This window comes from Mytilus galloprovincialis, chromosome 7 (genome assembly GCF_965363235.1).
Source record: "Mytilus galloprovincialis chromosome 7, xbMytGall1.hap1.1, whole genome shotgun sequence".
Lineage (NCBI taxonomy): Eukaryota > Metazoa > Mollusca > Bivalvia > Mytilida > Mytilidae > Mytilus > Mytilus galloprovincialis.
In genome coordinates, this window is record NC_134844.1 from 7,330,787 (window position 1) to 7,350,665 (window position 19,879).

At 31.2% G+C, this 19,879-nt stretch overlaps 1 protein-coding gene across 1 annotated transcript in view; it reads left to right on the forward strand.

Annotated features, from left to right (window-relative positions):
* LOC143082228 (cell adhesion molecule DSCAML1-like) overlaps positions 1-18,113 on the forward strand; it is a 67,462-nt gene extending 49,349 nt beyond the window's left edge. The window contains exons 9-18 of the mRNA XM_076257812.1: positions 1,627-1,676; positions 3,798-3,895; positions 5,148-5,255; positions 5,651-5,717; positions 5,943-6,004; positions 8,235-8,351; positions 9,345-9,467; positions 10,041-10,183; positions 13,490-13,631; positions 14,983-18,113. Of these exons, the coding sequence (XP_076113927.1) occupies positions 1,627-1,676; positions 3,798-3,895; positions 5,148-5,255; positions 5,651-5,717; positions 5,943-6,004; positions 8,235-8,351; positions 9,345-9,467; positions 10,041-10,183; positions 13,490-13,631; positions 14,983-15,057 (985 nt within the window). The 3' untranslated portion in view covers positions 15,058-18,113. The remainder of the gene's footprint in view (positions 1-1,626; positions 1,677-3,797; positions 3,896-5,147; positions 5,256-5,650; positions 5,718-5,942; positions 6,005-8,234; positions 8,352-9,344; positions 9,468-10,040; positions 10,184-13,489; positions 13,632-14,982) is intronic.
* Positions 18,114-19,879: the final 1,766 nt, after the last annotated feature.

Genomic DNA, 19,879 nt, shown 5'->3' on the forward strand with positions numbered 1-19,879 from the left:
TCCAACATACACTTGCACTACACTATTATTATAATACTGTGAATTCCTTTATTTTCGTGGGTATCAATTTTCGTGGATTGCTGAAAACTTACAATTCAATGGAAATTTGATTTCTTGGGTTTCACCCATCTTTGCATAAAAGCCTTGAGGAAATTTCTAATACGTTGGACATTTGAATTCTGGTTAACCTGTTCAAACGAAACCCGAGAAATGTGGTACCCAACGATTAATAAAGATCCACAGTAGTAGAAATTAATGATTTACAAATGGATGAAAATTGTATGTAATAAACAAATATTAATATAATATATAACAACAAACCAAAGTATACTGATTTGTATCTCTACAATATAATATTTATTACAATGAGTGTTGAGAGGTTGAATTCCTCGTCATTTATTTATCATCCAGACACGAACTTGTCAGAGAAAAACAATACATATGTACATTAACCTCACTTTCAGGTCAAGATTTGAGATTATTTGTAGGGGACAAGTGCTTGGGACCATCCACAAGAACTTGTGGTCATTCATTGTTCAGTGTTTCAGTACTTTGATTACAGTGTGTTCCTATGTTGTACTGTTAAACCACTGTTTTTATGTCAGGGAAGGGTTGATATCCCATCTCGCTATCATGTTTCACACCTCCACATTCTGTATGTATTGCCTGTCTCAAGTTGGTTGCCTATAATTCAGTGTTTGATGTGTGAATGTGTGCTACATATTTGTTTTTCGTTATTTTGTGTGCATACATTAGGCTGTTACTTTTCTCGTTTGAATTGATTTTACATGCGTCATTTTGGGGTATTTTATAGCTGACTATGCGATATAGGTGTTACTCGTTGTTGAAAGCCGTACGGTGACCTATAGTTGTTAATTTCTGTGTCTTTTGGCCTCTTGCGAAGATTTCTCATTAGCAACCAGATATAAGATTAGTATAATTAGTCAAGCAATGTTTGCCGTTTTGTTTACCAAATAATAATATTATGTATGTTCATAACAACTAGTAATATCAATAGCTTATTAAAAGAAAACTAAAATATGGAATAATCCCGACGATCGTCATAGTTCATAACTAAATAGCAGGAATAAGTACTATGCGAGCTGTAAGACTTATAAGTCAAGTAAATTATTTTAGCTACCTAAATGTAAAGGCTATTTAATGCATATTCATTTATCTATTCACACGTATTTTGTTTTACATTTGAGTTGATATCTAAAAAAAAATGCTTATAAAGATCAAAGAATTTCAACAATGTAAAATTGCAAATTCTAGAAATCCGAAATTACTAAAGCATGACATAAACTGTATTAACATACGTACACTGTCCAATACTGTTTGTGGTTTGAAATGGATACAGCCATCACAGATGAAAGACGCGCGTTTAGTCTAAAACGTTTATTTAGTGACACTAGAATAATAAAAAAAATAAGAGACAAATAATTATGAGGTTAAAGAAGTTTGAGGGCCACATTTCCGATCTTTTTTTTAAAAACAAATAAAAAAAGGTCAAAGTTGTATTTAAGCAAATAAACGCATTTGATATTATGTGTTTCTTTACATTCTACATGTACACTGCAATACTGTATAAGTTTTACTGATTCTATAATTAATTTATGTTTGAAGACGTCGTCAGCGTAATAGCAGTCATTATGAGAGGCCGGACTTTAAACAAGGTATTGTATATAACAACATAATAAGGTTGATCATCTCTTTGTGGTCTAATATGCAAACAATTACTATATTTACGAATGCAGACTCATATATTTATTATAATTACTAAGCATAATAGTACTCAGATGTCCCAGTGTTATAGAAAACAGTAAAATCACAAAAACACTGAATTCCTATGAATATACAAAACGGAAAGTTCCTCATCAAATGACAAAATCAAATGATAAAACACATCAAAGGAATGGAAAGCAACTGTCATATTCCTAACTTGGTACAGGCATTTTCAACAAAAATGTAGGAAATGGCGGATTGAACCTGGTCTTAAAACGCCAAAACTCGCACTTGTATGCCAGTCGCATTAAATTCCATTATACTTACAACGATGCGTGAACAAAACAGACATAATTGGTAAATTTGTCAAAATAGGGATACAGCATTAATCACTGTGTCATAATCTCAATAAGAACAAAAAATAAAATGTTTAACAATGAAGCACAAGAAGCATCTATCAAATTTAACAACCACATGCATTGATTCACATCAACTCTAGTATAGACATGATAGAGGAGCATGTTTGAAATAAGAATGTTAACGTCACACAGGAAGAAATATAAAATAATTTTGTCGTTCAAATTATTTTCAAAATTACAATTTCAAATTGGGAATGGTGGTATACAGGGTTGAAAATCAAAAGTTTTAACAGACCGAGATTAAGATTCCACATATGGTTAATACCACTACGCGAGTAAACAGTGTTTCTTATCAACTCTAGTGAAGAGTCGCGTGTTTGTTGTTCAAAGTATTTTCAAAATCATGATAGAACAATACCATGATGACATTATGATAGAACAATAACATAATTGCGGGATCTTTTAAAGTACAGAGTTACGACATATGTACCAAAAAAACACAAAAAAACACACGTACAAAACACACAAGCAAACATCAAAGATAAAACAAACAACACGTTTAAGTACCGAGGGGACAACATTTTAAAAAGATTAACATTTATGCCTATTTGAAATTTACAATAGACGGTTCAAAATGGATTTGGTATAAATGCATATAACTAAACTGTAAAACTGCATAACATAATCGGCATACAAGTGTCATTATCAATAACGTTTTCAACCTTTTTTCCAAAGCTTAAACATATTGTAGTCTTTCAAAAACAGTAGCTGTATGGGTATTCGGACACATACTACCATAGAAGCCACGTGGATCCGATATTCATAGTTAATACGAAAATCTAAAGTTTATTTGATATCACACCCTCTGAGTTGTCGGTCTTATAATATACATTAAGTGATTTAATCAAGAATTCAATGTAAACTGTAAGACATAATTACAACAACGAATTGCCAACGTAGAAAAAATATTTTGTTTGACAAGTGTAAACATTTCTCAGAAAACGGAAACTGAAAATTGCTTAAATAATTCATTAAAAAGGTTGTTTTGATTGGTTGACTAGATAAATAACAAACAATCGACATTTAAATAGGGATAAAATCTGCTCCTTGCTTTGGTGATATCTGCTTGAATCGTATGAGGAACACTTCATACAATAATTCCCGATACGAACGCAAAAAAAGCATTATCCTCATATTTATTAGTACGTTTACCTTTTGAACTTCTATAAAGGATCCAATGTTTGAATACTATCTTGCTTTAATGCATCCAAATCATATGTATATATTTGAAACCACACAAAGTAACCTATGATTTATGAATTGATTCAGACTCAAACCTCAATATGACTTAAAACAAAGTGTTTACAATTTTGCATTTTTATGAGACAACACACCAGCAGCACAAAATACAAAATAAGATGTATGATATATCGATTCCTGGGGTCGGTAAGGGCGTGCTCATTAGACAAATACGTTGTCAGTTATTCTTCAATTTATAAAATTTGAATAACAATTTGATATTTTCCCGCCTCTTTTGCCCCTTCTCGTTTTTTACAAATGAGTTTTTGGCAAACTCGATACTTCCAACAAATATATTATATTCAATGCATAAAACTTTTGCAGAACTGTTACTCTAGTATAGTGTCTAAATATAACATTGCCTTGTAGAACTGTTACTATAGTATTATGTCTAAATATAACATTGCATTGTAGGTGACGTTCACAGATACAGTACTGCAAGGAATGCAGACGAATACGATTTACCTATCACAACCGACGATGTCAATACACTAAGGACATCGGGAAGTCTTGTATGTCTTGCTGTGACTTTAAATACGTTTTTTTTTTTGTGTATCGTTCTTTCGTGTTAAATTCAATCACACTATGCATTATCGATGAATTACTTGAATAATAAAGTGAACATAAGTTGTATATGTTCCATCTATGATACTCAGGCTTTTTCAACTGTAAGAAATCACTGTGTACTCACATTATATGATTAAACGCCTTTTAAAAGGAATTTATTGGTGCATAAAATCGATCAATTTACTCACATACAGATAAAAGTCCACAGGACTTTAATGATATGTTTTTGAGTGACTTAGTGTCTTTTTGTTGTTGGGATGTACCCGGATACGTCCACTATTGTTTCTAGTATTTGTTTTTGTATCCATCTGATGAGTTAAGCCTTTTTCAACTGATTTTTATAGTTCGTTCGATTTGTTATTGTACTGTTACACAACTTTTCAAGGTTAGAGGAGGGTTGGTATCCCGCTAACATGTTTAACCCCGGCATATTCTCTATGTATGTGCCTGTCCCAAGTCAGGAGCCTGTAATTCAGTGGTTGTCGTTTGTTTATGTGTTATTGGTTTTCGTTCATTATTTGTACATGAATTAGGTCGTTAGTTTTCTCGTTTGGAATCTTTTACATTGTCATTTCGGGCCTTTCATAGCTGACTATGCGGTGTGGGCTTGGCACATTATTGAAGACCGTATGGTGACATATAATTTTTAGTTTCTGTGTCATTTTTGTCTCTTGTGAAGAGTTGTCTCATAGGAAATCATACTGCATCTTATTTTTATACTTAATCCATATAACTCTTTAAGATTTTAGATAAAGAGTATATTTTTCCACACTCGTTACCTATATAACATCTATATTATATGTGTGTGTCATGGATAAGACTGGCGCATATATATGTACTCCTTGAAATTTGCAATCTGATGAAAAAAATAAATTACAAAAAATATTATTATTATTCAAACAAATGTTTTGTGTTTATTTTATTCAATTTAACGATTAACGCGAAAATAAATGTTGTTAATGTGTTATTATCGCCGCCATTTTGTGTACATTGGTTTCGAAAAAAAGTTCGCTGAAGCTCGTCTTTCGAAAAATAAACAACGTCCAGAACAACTACCTGAAGTCATCTCGACCAATCATATCAATGTATTCCCTAATATGCGAATTGTATAAGAATTCATCAATTATAATGTAAACGGCTTCTACAACTTACGCACATCATGTTATAATATATCTTTTGCATTTATACTTTTCTTAGGATGAAATAAACAAACTAAAGGAAAATCGATCTTTGACTGTGCATGAATTTCTCCAATTGTTCAATGACACAGATAAATTCAAGAGACATGTTCAACTGGAATATAAGGTAAAAAATTTAGATTCATGTACATATACAGTAACAATAATGAGTAAATTGTTCTCGATGAGTATGTGGGTATTTTCAAATTCCAAAATCAACGGACTAGAAATTCTTCAGACCTTATAATACCAACATACATTCACAGGTTTATAAGCAACCACTGTTTAATAATACGAACGTAAAATTTGGCAAATCGCATCAATTGTAAGTTATATATTCCATTCATTCCAAGACCTGCGTAAGTATTGCTGCATCAATCAAGTTACGATAACAATGACGAACCTTAATTTCATGGGAATATCAAAAACAGTACTAAACTATCTTTTTAAATCAGTGAAAGTGTTCTGAACGTTTGAATTGATTACACAACACATTATGTTTTTCTTTACTTTAATTTTTAGAATCTTACGGAATCTTACAAAACTAACAAAAGTGGTGGTGAATACTATAACGAAACTGCGTCGTTCAGTAAGTATAAAAATAAGAATGATCGTGATCACGTGTTTATTGACAAAAGGTAATTGATAAGAGATAATGTAACCCCGTAAATGTCTGTATGTCTGTTTTTTTAGCCATGGCGTTGCCAGTTTATTTTCTATCTATGAGTTTGACTATCCCTCTGGTATCGTTTGCCCATCTTTGACAATCATGCGATAATGATTGTATAGTATATGTATAACATTTTAATTACAGTGACACACAAGAATCCACTTGAGCATAATACATACCTGAACACAGCTTTAACCATAAAGGAGGTCAGTACTTTGATACGTTTACTTATACCAGTTAAAAAAACTAAACAATAATGGGAAGTAATCTATAGGTTACAAGAGCGCAATTATTCGTAATGCATTTTCCATAGGGTACCACTAGTGTTCCGTATTTTTTTTTCTCGAAGACTACACAAACTAAGGAAAAACGGGTGGCAGTTCCTGTTAGTACAAATGCCAGTGTTGCATTACAACCAAAAAAAAAATATAGGGTCATGCGGCTCAAATTGACTTAAAATGCAGTTGAAAAAAATCGTCTACTTTTTTCGCTTAATGAAAAAGGCATATTTTTAATGGCTCCGACGTGCAGAAATTGAAGATATTTTCTATACTTCGTAAAATGTGAATATGATTTTCGGCAATTTTTAAACCTAATTGGATAAGCTTTCGATTAAATGTGATTCCAATCCTGTATCAACCAATCAGAAGCCGTATAGGATTCTATTCTGAGTACCATCTTGGGGTAAAAAACTTGCCGGTAAAATGTAAACAAACAATTGCGCTCTTGTTACCTATACGGTAGGGAAAAAAATTTCCGAAAATTAAGCGCCCGCGCCAAAAGTGTCGCTGGCGTCTATCTAGATGATATCACATCTTGAAAACATTATCTGATCACTCTCTGAATTTGGAGAATTAGTTTTTGCCTGCCGATCAGGCCTAAAATTGGAAATGATTTTTTTAACAAATACGGTACAGGTGAAAGAGACATGAAGATAATGTTAATTTATTGGCCTAATTTTTCAAAGGTTATCCAGCACTGATCATATTGTCGACAAAACCGTTTTGATATGGAAAAGCTACATCGAATTTTGAAGAATGGCTATATATGAAACCATTTCTTGAAAAAACACGTTTTTTAAACAGACTATACTTTTTCCAAATGTTGAAAATATGATACTATTTCTACTTTGGCAAGAGAAACTATTCTTGGACTACGATATTCAATGCCAAGATCAATTTTTCTACTTTGCAATTTAACTAAATCGTTGTTATTTGCTTAGGGACCCTTTTGGCCAATTTTCACGAAATTAGCTTTTTGCTAGAATAGCAACTGAGCCACGGTCGTTAAGGTTAAAAACCAAAATTTACCTTCAAATTCAAGATAAATACATGCTTTTTCCGATAGAAACAGTAGATATCACAAAAACGTTGCATTCTCTTCATACTTTGTCGACATTCGAGCCCACCCTAGATTCAGATATAGAAATAAATACAAATAGGAAACAGGCTATAGCATGAATTCACGTTGATGAAAAGTCCATTTGACCCCGTTTCTCATAATTTCACATTTTTTCCGAGCAAAATGACAATTTTTTATATTTTTCAAAGCCTTATTAAAAACATGTGTCATTTCTCTATAGGTTACAAGAGCTCAATTATTCGTAATGCATTTTCCATAGGGTACCACTAGTGTTCCGTATTTTTTTTCTCTCGAAGACTACACAAACTAGGGAAAAACGGGGCAGTTCCTGTTAGTACAAATGCCAGTGTTGCATTACAACCAAAAAAAAATATAGGGTCATGCGGCTCAAATTGACTTAAAATGCAGTTGAAAAAAATCGTCTACTTTTTTCGCTTAATGAAAAAGGCATATTCTTAATGGCTCCGACGTGCAGAAATTGAAGATATTTTCTATACTTCGTAAAATGTGAATATGATTTTCGGCAATTTTTAAACCTAATTGGATAAGCTTTCGATTAAATGTAATTCCAATCCTGTATCAACCAATCAGAAGCCGTATAGGATTCTATTCTGAGTACCATCTTGGGGTAAAAAACTTGCCGGTAAAATGTAAACAAATAATTGCGCTCTTGTAACCTATAGGGATCTGTCACAAGTCATAAATTAAAAAAACAGACAAAATAGCAAAATTTAAAACGATAAAAGAGCCAACAGCAACAACGAATCAGCAAAGGAAACAACTGATGTCTGAGCCAGCATAAAAAATGTCCAAAGATGGCGTTAATTGTCTTGTTATTTGACTGATACCCATCTAGTTTCTAAACAGTCAATGAGTAACGTATATGAGTCAAATGAGTTTACAATACCAAAGGATAGAATTCGTAGAGCCAATTCACCCAGCTGTGACCAACTGTTTCTTATTTCTTATTTATTTAATGAGAACGTACATCGCCATTTTGGCACATTTTAGGTATGTACCTCTTCTTGTAAACATACGAAACAAATGTATATGTATTTTTTTAATTCTTTGTAGAATTGCACGCTATTTATTTCATTAGTTCCACAGTCAAATTCCATTGGTCAGTTTTGGAAGTTTGTCAGCAAGAATGGAGTTGAACAAATTATCCTCCTTGCTAAAGAAAACCAACAGGTTTGATTTCCTAGCTTTGAAATTGATAGTGAAGATTTATCATTACATACAACCACGTTTGAGTTTTGTTTTATGTACACACACTTAAAATACTTATTAGATACAGGCCTTAGTGGTCGAGTGGCCTAAGTAGTACAACTACTGCATTACTGATGTTGTAAGTTTGAATCCTGAACGGTGCACACTCGACTACAATCTTAATTGGCTACGATTGTCAGTTTTCCTACCGATAGTCGCTGTTTTTTTTTTCTCTCCTGGCATGCTGGCTTCCTCTGATAAATAACACAATGTGCACTACAAAATCAAAATAGTATTAACAGTGGCGTTGAACACCAACCAATCAACCAATCAATTATTATTGAAAGACACTTACCTTCCCCCTGACGGATACATGATCAAAAGTATATTGACAATATTATTTGTATTCTTAAAATATTCTTTCAAGTAACGATACTAATGATCACATTTAACATTTTGCGAGCAAACTGACAATAAACCAAGCTAACGTGAAAATTGAAAATAAAAGTCACTGAAGTCATTGAACGATCGTAGGGCAAATTGGTGCCACAGTGAACACATATCGCGATAAATACTGTTTAATCAAACTTAGTTTTCGTAGTCTTCGACTTATATCATTCTTTTCTTTTCGTGCTTTTTGTTGTCTTATTGTAAGGCAAGACATAACAACAAAGAAAGAAGAATTGATAAATTTATCAGAAACTTAGGTACAAATTATCCTGAGACCAAGTTGATTTTATATGGATTATTATTTGCATGTCCGTTTAAACATACTTAATTATTTAGCTTTACTGTCTAAGTCAGTACTTGTACATGTGTATGTTTGCGTGTTTATGTTTCCGTTTGAGAGTGATCTGGACTTTGTAAGTGTACAAAGCTGTCATTGGCAAATACATTAATTGATGATATATATTTTTTCGTGATATTCAAGTGATCAGGGGAGAATTTGTTATTGTTATTATTCATGCATTTTAGGTTGCAGAATTTTACCCAGTTAGTGACAAAGAGATAGAAATGAAATATTTAAGACTTGAACTCGATTCATCGGAAAAGAAGAATAAGAACCTATTTTTGTTTCATTTGCAGTTGAAACATCAGGTACAAGTTATATAGTTTGCCTTTTTATCTCTTATTAATTTGACAACCAGTAAATAAAACATGTTTCCATGATGTAAGCAATAAACATTATTAAAACCAAATCCTTTCAATTGAACTGCTTTCGGCATGTCACCATACAACTCCATTTGTAACAAAGTTGTAATACATCCTTGGTCTGATCAAACCTGGTGCAATCAGTTCCAGAAAACCGAAAATCAAACATAAGTTTTATTTTCATTTTACTGTTTTTTGTAATCGTTATAGCCCCATAAATGTATCAGATATTCGAATTAGTAGAGATTCACCTGAAACTATACATATACCCGTTGAATAAAATGAATCATGGACTACACATTTGAAATGGACAAGTTAGCATTACTGTTTTATTTTTTCATTTTTTTTTATTGTTTTTGCAGATACAAAGTACTTGTTAAAAGAATTAAGAAGATTTTGTTTACATTCTAAATTCTAAACTACAAATTTATCATTCCTATCTATTACTATACATTATTAATAATGATGTACAAATGTGTTATATTAGTCTACCATTTGTGTTTTTTATTCTTTTAATAGGACAGAAAAACTAGTATTCCTGTCAAGATTTACAAGACTACCAATTGGAAAGAAAAAGATAAGCATCTACCATTAGAAGTCTTATCACAGCTCCTTGATGTGACCAGATCATCAAAGTCTAAATCGGCACTCTTAATGATCAAGTAATTGTTTTTATCTAAACAGATTACAATTTGATATGACAAAATGAAACGGCAACGTAGAAAGAAATATACATGTCTTCACTCAAACTTAGGGAATTAAAAAAAAATGTAAAATGGGTCATTAGTATTTTCAAATATTTGTGTTAATATATTACACAAAACACTTTTATGCAAAAGAAAAAAAACATAAAAAAAACATTTAATTTTCCCTTCCGCCAGCCAACATTTTCAGCTTTTATGCACGATTTAAAACTTCGACTTTTACTGCCACTTTGAAATGTCGCCTTTAATCGGTGTTGCTTTGACTAACATTACAACTCTCATATTGGCAAATTACGATATATAATTCACACTTTGTACACTGTGTGTACCTTTTATGGATAGAAACCGCTGGCCTTGGACAAATCATCATCTGAATATTATAGTGTTATATGTCAACTTTTGATATAAATGGAGATAGATATATATTTCAGACCCGGGTACAATGGTATATCTACATATACAACTATAATACGAGATTTCTACACTCCACGAGGTTTTATCAGATTTACATTGCTATACCTCCAGATCCAGACTATTACCATTAAATAATAATGACTTAATTATCTATTAAGTTCAGAATAGAGTTGGGTCTCTGATCTTTATCATCAATTGCTTGTGTCTAATAATTGTTAAAAATCAAAATTACTACTATTAGTAGTACCATGATAAAATGGTTTGCATGGTTTAATATAAATCGGTGGACAATTTTTCGAAAATGTTTCAGTACAGAATTTGGGGGTATTACACAGTTAAGAAGTCATGGCCTATATCTAAAGGAAATATACGGATAAATTTCTTAAAGTACATTGATTGAACTGAAATAATAAAAAGAGAATGCTTAACTTTTAAACAAAACCAATCAATGTCAAGATATGTGATTACTTATGACAATTGACTATGTTACTAAAAATGATACAAGGACGTAAATGTTAGGATTACATACATAATTAAACATTGATGTTAGAACTAGATATATAGGTCAACAGTTACACTTGTAATTGACCTAAATTTGGACACATGTATTTACTATAAGGTTAAAACCAGGAAATTAAAAGTATACGAAAATAAAAAGTAAAATCACAAAAAAACTAAACTCAGAGGAAAATCACTTTGGAAAGTCCCTAATCACATGGCAAAATCAAATGACATAACACATCAGAAACGAATGGAGAACAACGTTATATTCCTGATTTGGTACAGGCATTTTTAAATGTAGAAAATGGTGGATAAAACCTGGTTTTATAGCGCTAAACCTTTAACTTTGTACGACAGTCTCATCAATTTTTTTACAATGATGCGTAAACTAAACAGACATAATATATAAAATAGTCAAAATATGGGTACAGCAGTTATCATCGTGTTACAATATTAAAAGAAACAATTTCGCGTGCCTGACGTCAGAAATTTATACGTCACATATTTTTATCGTTCAATGTTTATACGAATGATTTTAAAATTTCACGTGGGCACTGTTAGCATACAGGGTTAAAAAATCAAAAGTATGTGAAAATTAGTTTCACAAATAGACCGATATCTAAAATATTCTAAAAGTTCTATATAATTTATAAGAATCCACAAATGATTCATTCCACTACGTGATCAATAATTTTGACGTTAGTGGTCTAACGTATTTTCTAATTTATAATAGAAACATAACATAATGACGATGTCTTGAATTTTATCTAAACGGACACTATATAATTTCATATCATTCTGAATGCATTTTTATCTTCATACCTTATAAATAGACGGTATCATTTGAAAAATAGATAGTGAAACCCTAAAAATTTTAGAAAAAAAATATATATATTGCACGTAACATGAATGGTCTCAACAGCCGACCGTGCAAGGGCTGTATAGCCAGTCAAGGTCGTTAAAGCTTCTACAAATAAAACGAACATGGCATGTTTTGTTACAACATTTTTGTTAAATATCTTAAATTTAGAAAAATCTCTCTCTGTATAGCTATTATTCCATCCACATTTTTGGATACACGTGCTTTGTCTTTTCATATTTTATAAATTCGTTATTACTTTAAGAAAAAAAAACTTGTAATTTTCAAATAATTTGGCCTCACTTAAGATACCTTAGTTGTTGGAAAACGCATTTATACAATTTTAAGATTATACAATATAAAAAAAATATATTGATATATTACGATCAATTATCTTTTGAGGGTTGAATTGATTGATTGTTGGTTGCTTAACGTCCAGTGGCAAATATTTCATTATGTTTAGTACGAATAGGTGTAAATAAAACTCTTCTTTTATTAATCAGTTCAAATTTCAAAACGCTAAGGTTCACGATCCCGCTTCTTGAGGCTTGTCAGTCCCCTGGAGAATCAATAGCAAAAGGGTCGAGTTTTATGATTGGTATTTCAGTCTGAGACAGCACGAATTCATCTCAATTTAATTTGAAATTTTTAGATAATATTCACTAACGCAAGGAATCAGAATTTTAATGTGTATGTTTTGTTTTTCTGCTGCTTATTTTCTGTGCTTGATAACGATTTGACTATGTAGATTTGTTGTTATGTCGAGCAGAAAGATCTGTAAGGTCCCAAAATTACGTTTACCGGCTCATCATTCTTCTTTTTTTTTTTGCCAAAAGGCTGTAATCCGTCGTCCATTCTTGTAGTCTGTCTAACTAGTGATTTACATTTTATTAACAGGGAACGGTGTTGTCTTTGGTAATCGTTGAAGGCTGTATAATAATTAGGAATGCCAATTTGTGTTTACCTCGAGGTTATATAACGAAAAAACAAGGTTAAGTAACTTGCATATGTATCCAAGTAAAACTTTGTCAACCCAATCTTTTTAGATGAACTCCCTAACTGCACATAACAGTGCATGCATTTAGTGTTATCAATATTAATTACGTCATGAGACAATAAAATGCATCAACAAGCGACCAAGGTATTCTTATGATAACATCAATAATTCTATGGAATAACAAATTTGTAAAATAATCTGAATTATTTATAAGTAACAACGCTGGTCTCATACTGTGTCATATTGAGTAATTTAAATCACCTTATAGTATGGGCTTTGCTCATTGTTGAAAGCTGTACGGTGACCTATAGTTGATAATGTCTGTGTCATTTTGGTCTCTTGTGGACAGTTGTCTCATTGGAAATCATACCACATCTTCTTTTTTATATAAACATATAGATATTGTTAGCGTGATTGACCATGTTGTCAAATTTAAAATTTTGTACATTGTAAAAACAGTTATGATATTTTACTGGATTAATTTGTTTTCCAGTGATGAGTTAGATATATGCATGGCTGGGATATTAAAAGTGTGTGCAGATGTGTTCCGCGCTATTGATGAGAGCACAAGCTTTAGTGTTTTCCAGTTGGCCAAAGAAGCCAGAAATCAACATCCAAAGATTTTCCTTGAAATAGTAAGGTTTTTCGAATAATTTTATTACTCATGAAAAATGTATGCCAATGCTGGTGGACGTTTTGCCCCCGAGGGTATTACCAGTCATTTTTATATATTGACTGTTTGCAAAAGTATGAATTATTCTAAATACTAAGAATTTTCTTATCCCAGGCATAGATTACCTTAGCCGTATTTTGAACAACATTTTGAAGTTTTGGGTCCTCAATGCTCTTCAACTTTGTACTTGATTTAGCTTTTTTAACTATTTTGTTATGAGCGTCACTGATAAGTCTTATGGAGACGAAACGCGCGTCTGGCGTATTAGATCATAAGCCTGGTACCTTTGATAACTATTTTACATTGTTGCTCGTATACACGGTTCTATACTTTGGCAATGGGGCCTTTAGAACGTATTTTTGTAACGTACCATTAGCTGAATGGCAGCTGTTCGCCCGATTTTAAACTCACCATTTTCTTTTTTTAAAAGAAATATTAATAAAATCTGATATTTTTCATCTTTTAAAATTAACTTTCAGTGCCTTCGACACGAAAACATATTGTGTCTCAAATTGACTCGATATTCTATACTGATGATTAAAGCGAAGGCCGTTTGAATATTTATCGTCGAATAATTCACCGAATGATAAGACATTATGAACCTTACGTGTTTGAATTTTATTATCTAGAAACAAAGATGTTGTAACCCATGTATAATTTTATATTCATTTACTTATGAAAAATTTCAAAACAGTATATCATTTGCATAGTTTAATACGGCTATAGATCCCTTGTTGATTTTTATTTTACTTTTTCTATAAATTTGCTGCTTTGAAAAATAAGGAGCCAATAATTAAACCATTCTACCTGTTGGTAATCTATTTAATATGAGTTGAATGATTTTGAAACCCCTTATAATGTGTTTCTCTACGAACTTTATAAAATTAGGATTGACAAAAAAAACGACATGGTTCGAATCAGGATGAAACATTGTTTGATTTGTGGAAATGAAAAATAAAAAAGTTCTTAACTTATTCACTTGTTGTTTACAAAGTATGTATTATATATTTCTTGTGATTTACATGAAATTATTGAATTACAGTCTGTGCTTCAGAACGAAGTTTTCAATAGAAATTTTAAACAACATACAATCGGCCTATCAACGTATCAATAAATCAATTTATCGATATTATAATAAATAATTCGACGATTAACGAGATTAAATCTTTATATAATACAATTGATACGACTGTTGATAAATATCGAACTATTTTCAAGATCAGTTGTGCATCTTAATTGTTTGCTATTCAAAATGATTGAGTAAATCAAACCAATGTGAACGAGACATCTTAATTTTTGTATTTTCATTTCAGATTGATTATGAACTTTGTTACCTGTTGATACAATACCATTTAGAGAGCAATCATTTATATGATGCAATTGACTGAAGTAAAACGCAGATCTTTATCATGCATTTACCAGTAGTCCAGTTTTGACAATTTTGAAGTTTCTGTAAAAGTGATCAAATTTTAAATATACTTTTCGTTAGGTTGCTGTCGTATGGATGAATATCATTCAAAAATCATTCATTGATATAACAGCTAATGTATTTACTCTTTAATATTATAATGCTAATGATATAATACTTGCGTATGATATACGTTTGAAACGTTATGTTGAATCAGTTTATGTAAACTTTCTCATATAACTATTGTTTCGACAAGATTTACAATAGTTGTTTAAATGACTCTATTTAATTAGATATATTGGAACTCGAAACCTTTATTAAGAATCTTGTCTTGTTGCTCATGAAATCTAATTTATTCTAATTGACTGTGTTGATTTATCTTTTTTAAGAATGTTTATAACCAAATCATTAAAAAGTATCTAGTTGGAAACGAAAAAAACAATTTGTCAAATGAAGACGATTACAATTTTGTTTCTTATACTTATTTTCATGGCTAAGACACATTTAGCCGAAAGTGTCCACCTATATGTAGGTAAATCTAGCATGTTGGTTCCTCGCCACTTTTAGGGATATGTCTCTTGACTTCGATATCTTTTCCAAGCATTGTTAACGAAAATACGTTATATGAAAGAGGGACTATCAGGAAACCGAAAAGAGGAGTATCATTTTGATACTCATACAGCCTATGCTCGGATATTCGAGTACCCGTTGACATTCCTAGTAAATGAGGATTATATAATATTCGTTTTGGGTGTTTGAGCTTTTGGTTTTGCTATTTGATAAAGCACTATCGGTTTTGAATTTTCCTCGGAGTTCAGTATTTTTGTGATGCTACTTTTTAAGTGATTGAAATCAGGAGAAAACATTCCGAAGGACATGATTTGTATAAAGATAGATAATACTGTAAGATAATGTTATGTTGTGGTTTGCATTAACTGTGTTATTTATCATGCATTCAGTTTAGAGATCTTTTTTTATTACTAATGATGATTTTAATTGTACAACTTGTAAAGTTTCTTTTTATTATTACAATGGCTGATACGTGTTATACTAAGGGATGGTAGAATTATGTCTAACACAAATTTTTAATCAAACTTCACCATACGTCTATGTGTCAGTCATGATTTTCCTGTCTTTTTCTTTTCATTTAAAGATGAAATTCATGACACATATTTCTATTTTTCTATCACTAACCATGGTTATGTAAAACTAGCTATAAGGAACGTCTTATCCTTTTTCTAAGCAAACAGTTCATTGGTAGATAACAAGACCTCGTTGATAAATATTAACACAGTGGTTTCGTAGAACAGATTTTAGGTACTGATTTGTTTATCATCTCATTACATGGTATAGTGTTCTTTTATTTGTCTTTGTTAATTATTACTTCTACTGTTCAGTCTATATTTTTAGTTATAACCTTTTCCACGTGTCTCGGTATTTATACATCCCGTCTTTGTTTTATGTGGTATGGTAAATGTTTGTATTTTTGTCTTTCGTTTTTTATATTGTGCTTTGTCTATACGGAATTTACTTTTTCGTTGTTGCCATATTAGTTGTTTTTTTTATAATGATTAAGATTTTAACACAATGTTGACTGCTGTAACCTTATTTTTGAGATTTTTACCAATTATTGCTGTTTGTTTTGTTCACACATTTATGTCAAAATAATGGAACTGTATTCGCCTGGCATAAAAGTGAGGTTTAACTGGTTATAAAACAGGTCAAATCCACAATATTCTATATCAAAAAATGCTTTTACCAAGTCAGGAATATGACACTTATTATCCATGGGATTGTTTGAGTGTTTTATTTTGCCATTTAAATATGGACTCTGTTTTAATTTTTTGAGTTCGGTATTATTGTTACTTGACTTTTTGGACAGTCAATCAATTTCAATTTAATTTTTTCAACTAAGATTTAGTTTAAATGTTTTATTCTTTTTATCCTTATTGCAGTCACCCTTGGTTTGTGATAATAACTTATAACACATGATCCGATTTTTGTAAGTGTTAGTTCAGTGCTTCAACACTTTATCGGACTATTGCTAGTCTCAAAAGACGTTTTGATGTAGTTATGTGCAATAAATAATAGTGCGTATGAACATTATTCATATTTGTTTAAGTGTACATCTAGGGAGAACAATTCAAACTGTTAGATAGTCAAATCTTAAAAAATACTTCAAAGGGTTTTACGGACACCATGTATATCATAAAAAAAGTAATAATGGTTCTCCTTCTAAATAAGAATATGTTTTAAGATCACGTTAACAGAAACAAATGTCTCATAAATGTTTGTTGTACTGACAATTAGGAGATATGACGAAATAATTGGTAGTACGTCTCAGTGTTACGTTTGAAAGATCTGACGTTCTCATTGAACATTTGATGACACTTAAATATAACCAATCTAATAAGTTAATTCGGATCAAATGAAGAGCATATATTCAGATGGATAAAGTTAGTATAAAACTAGATAAATTATGTTTGTAATAAACGTTTTGTTGTATTTTGTTCAACGATTCTATTTTACCAGTATTTCAGAGCTATATATATGTTTCGAATTAGGATTTTTATTGTTTATTCTTGAAAATGCCTTTTCTGTAATTTCAGTGATCAAATATACAAGCATTTAAATGGTTGAGATATGTCGAAACACTTGTTTAATAACATTAAACAAATTAAACAATATTGTTTGGTACATGTCCTGTTCCAGAAACCCCGTCATTGTTTGCGTGTAGTTGTGTATATAGACATGTATGTCTGTTAGTAAGATTTCAATAGTCACTGGTCAATCAATTAGTGCTTACACCCAGAAAGTTATTAAACTTGTCTACGGTATATTCATCTGCCTTTTGTGACTACCATATGAGCAGTTACTTAAATTAAAACATTCAATGTTATTTTTTTCTAATATTATTTAAATTCTTACATTTTCCTGATTGCAATAAGTGACGACGTGTAATGATATTGTATTGGTAAAAGGTTCATACGGCCGTGCACATGTACATCACATGAACATATAATCCTATTTTGATAACAAAAAATTATAAGGGTTTTTTGTCAGAAAGCAGAGATTTTTGTTTGAGCAAAACATGTGTATTTGTCAATAAAATTTCTGTAGACTTTCTTGTTAACTTTATAAATAACCATACGACTTATTCCTCTTTTATTGGATATGAATTTCGACAGAATATAGTATGTGCGTAATGTGATACAAAAGACGTTTAAATAATCCATGGTTGCTTGCTCAACGTTGACATTTAGCACAAGAGAGTCAAACGATACAATACGGACACTCAAACGCCATGGCTATAAAAGATAAAGATCAATAGTCAAACAAAGAATGTATGTAAAAAAAAATCATAGAAAACAAACTCAAGACTTAGCAGTTACTTTATGCATAAAAATAATTACTTCATTTCCAATTATTACGAAAAGTAGGTTTTTCAAGGTAGGTCTACCAAGGATGCAAATAAAACACTGCCACTGTAAATGAAGGTACGCTTGATAGGACCAGAAATATAGCAATGATGCAAACCATTATTTTGCAACATTGCGAAAAGTCTGTAAGTTCTAGAAACAACTGTGATTTGATGTTTCAATTGGCAACACAAGTAATCCAAGACGTAATTATGAAAAAAGCAAAGTATTTTATAATTGTGATTCAAATTCATTGGATGGTGAAGATTCTGGTCTAATGAAATTAGTATGTCAAGGCTGTCTGACAACTCTTGATGGCATTATTATTAATTGCGTGTAACTGTTATGTGTGTTTTTGTTTGGTTTTGATGTTTTGTTTCTATCTATTTTGGTTTCATGAACTCTAGTGAGATACACTTTTGGAAATACCAGTGTTAAGAATTACATTATGCTCATTATCATATCTTATTTTCTACATTTTTGTTAAAGAGATTGTGAAAACATTTATGCTTCATTCTTAATATTTCATAACTTCGGATTCAATATAAAAGAGAGGCGTGAGATACCAAAAGGATATTTAATACTAATAAGTCGAAAACAAATTGACAATGCCATTGCAAATATCGAAAGACGATGACAAGACAAACAGTACAAACATTACTACAAAGAAAACTAAAGACTGAGCAACACGAATCCCAATAAACACCAGAACGATAAGCAGAGTCTGATGTACATGCGCACCTAACAATAATGAGACTATAAACACATTCTTGCAGGAAAATGTCATAATTTCTATCCAACCCATATATATAGCTAGATATTTTGTATAAAATTCCTTAAACATGTGAATTTGTGTTGTTTCTTACAAGATCTATCGACTTAGTATAAAGTTCAATTTCGTTTAATTTCTTTTTTAATAAAACTAGATTAAACGGTAAATTCCTATGAATCATCTCAAAATAGATGTTTTGAAATACTGAATTTCAAGTTATGATAAAATGTTCCGAAAATGAAGTAGGCAGCACGTTTTGGCACAGTTCTAACAGTTCACAATAAGTTTCGAGAACGTTGAATTCGTTCTTATCCCTGTCTTCTGTACAATGGGACAATGTATAGTATACAACGTGTCTGCTTTCTCAGTGGTTAATAATTAAGTTACTTATATAACCAAAACTATTGATATGGTTGCAGCTCTAGACGACTGAGGATGTATTAATTGAACATAATCACAGCTTTGAGTTGTATTGAGTGGAAACATATATATGCTTCCATGTTGTCCGTCCGCTTATATTAAATTGTAGACGAATATTTAAATAGCATCATAGGTTTTCAAACGAAATAACAGACAATCATAAACATTGTCAATATATATGCAATATTATC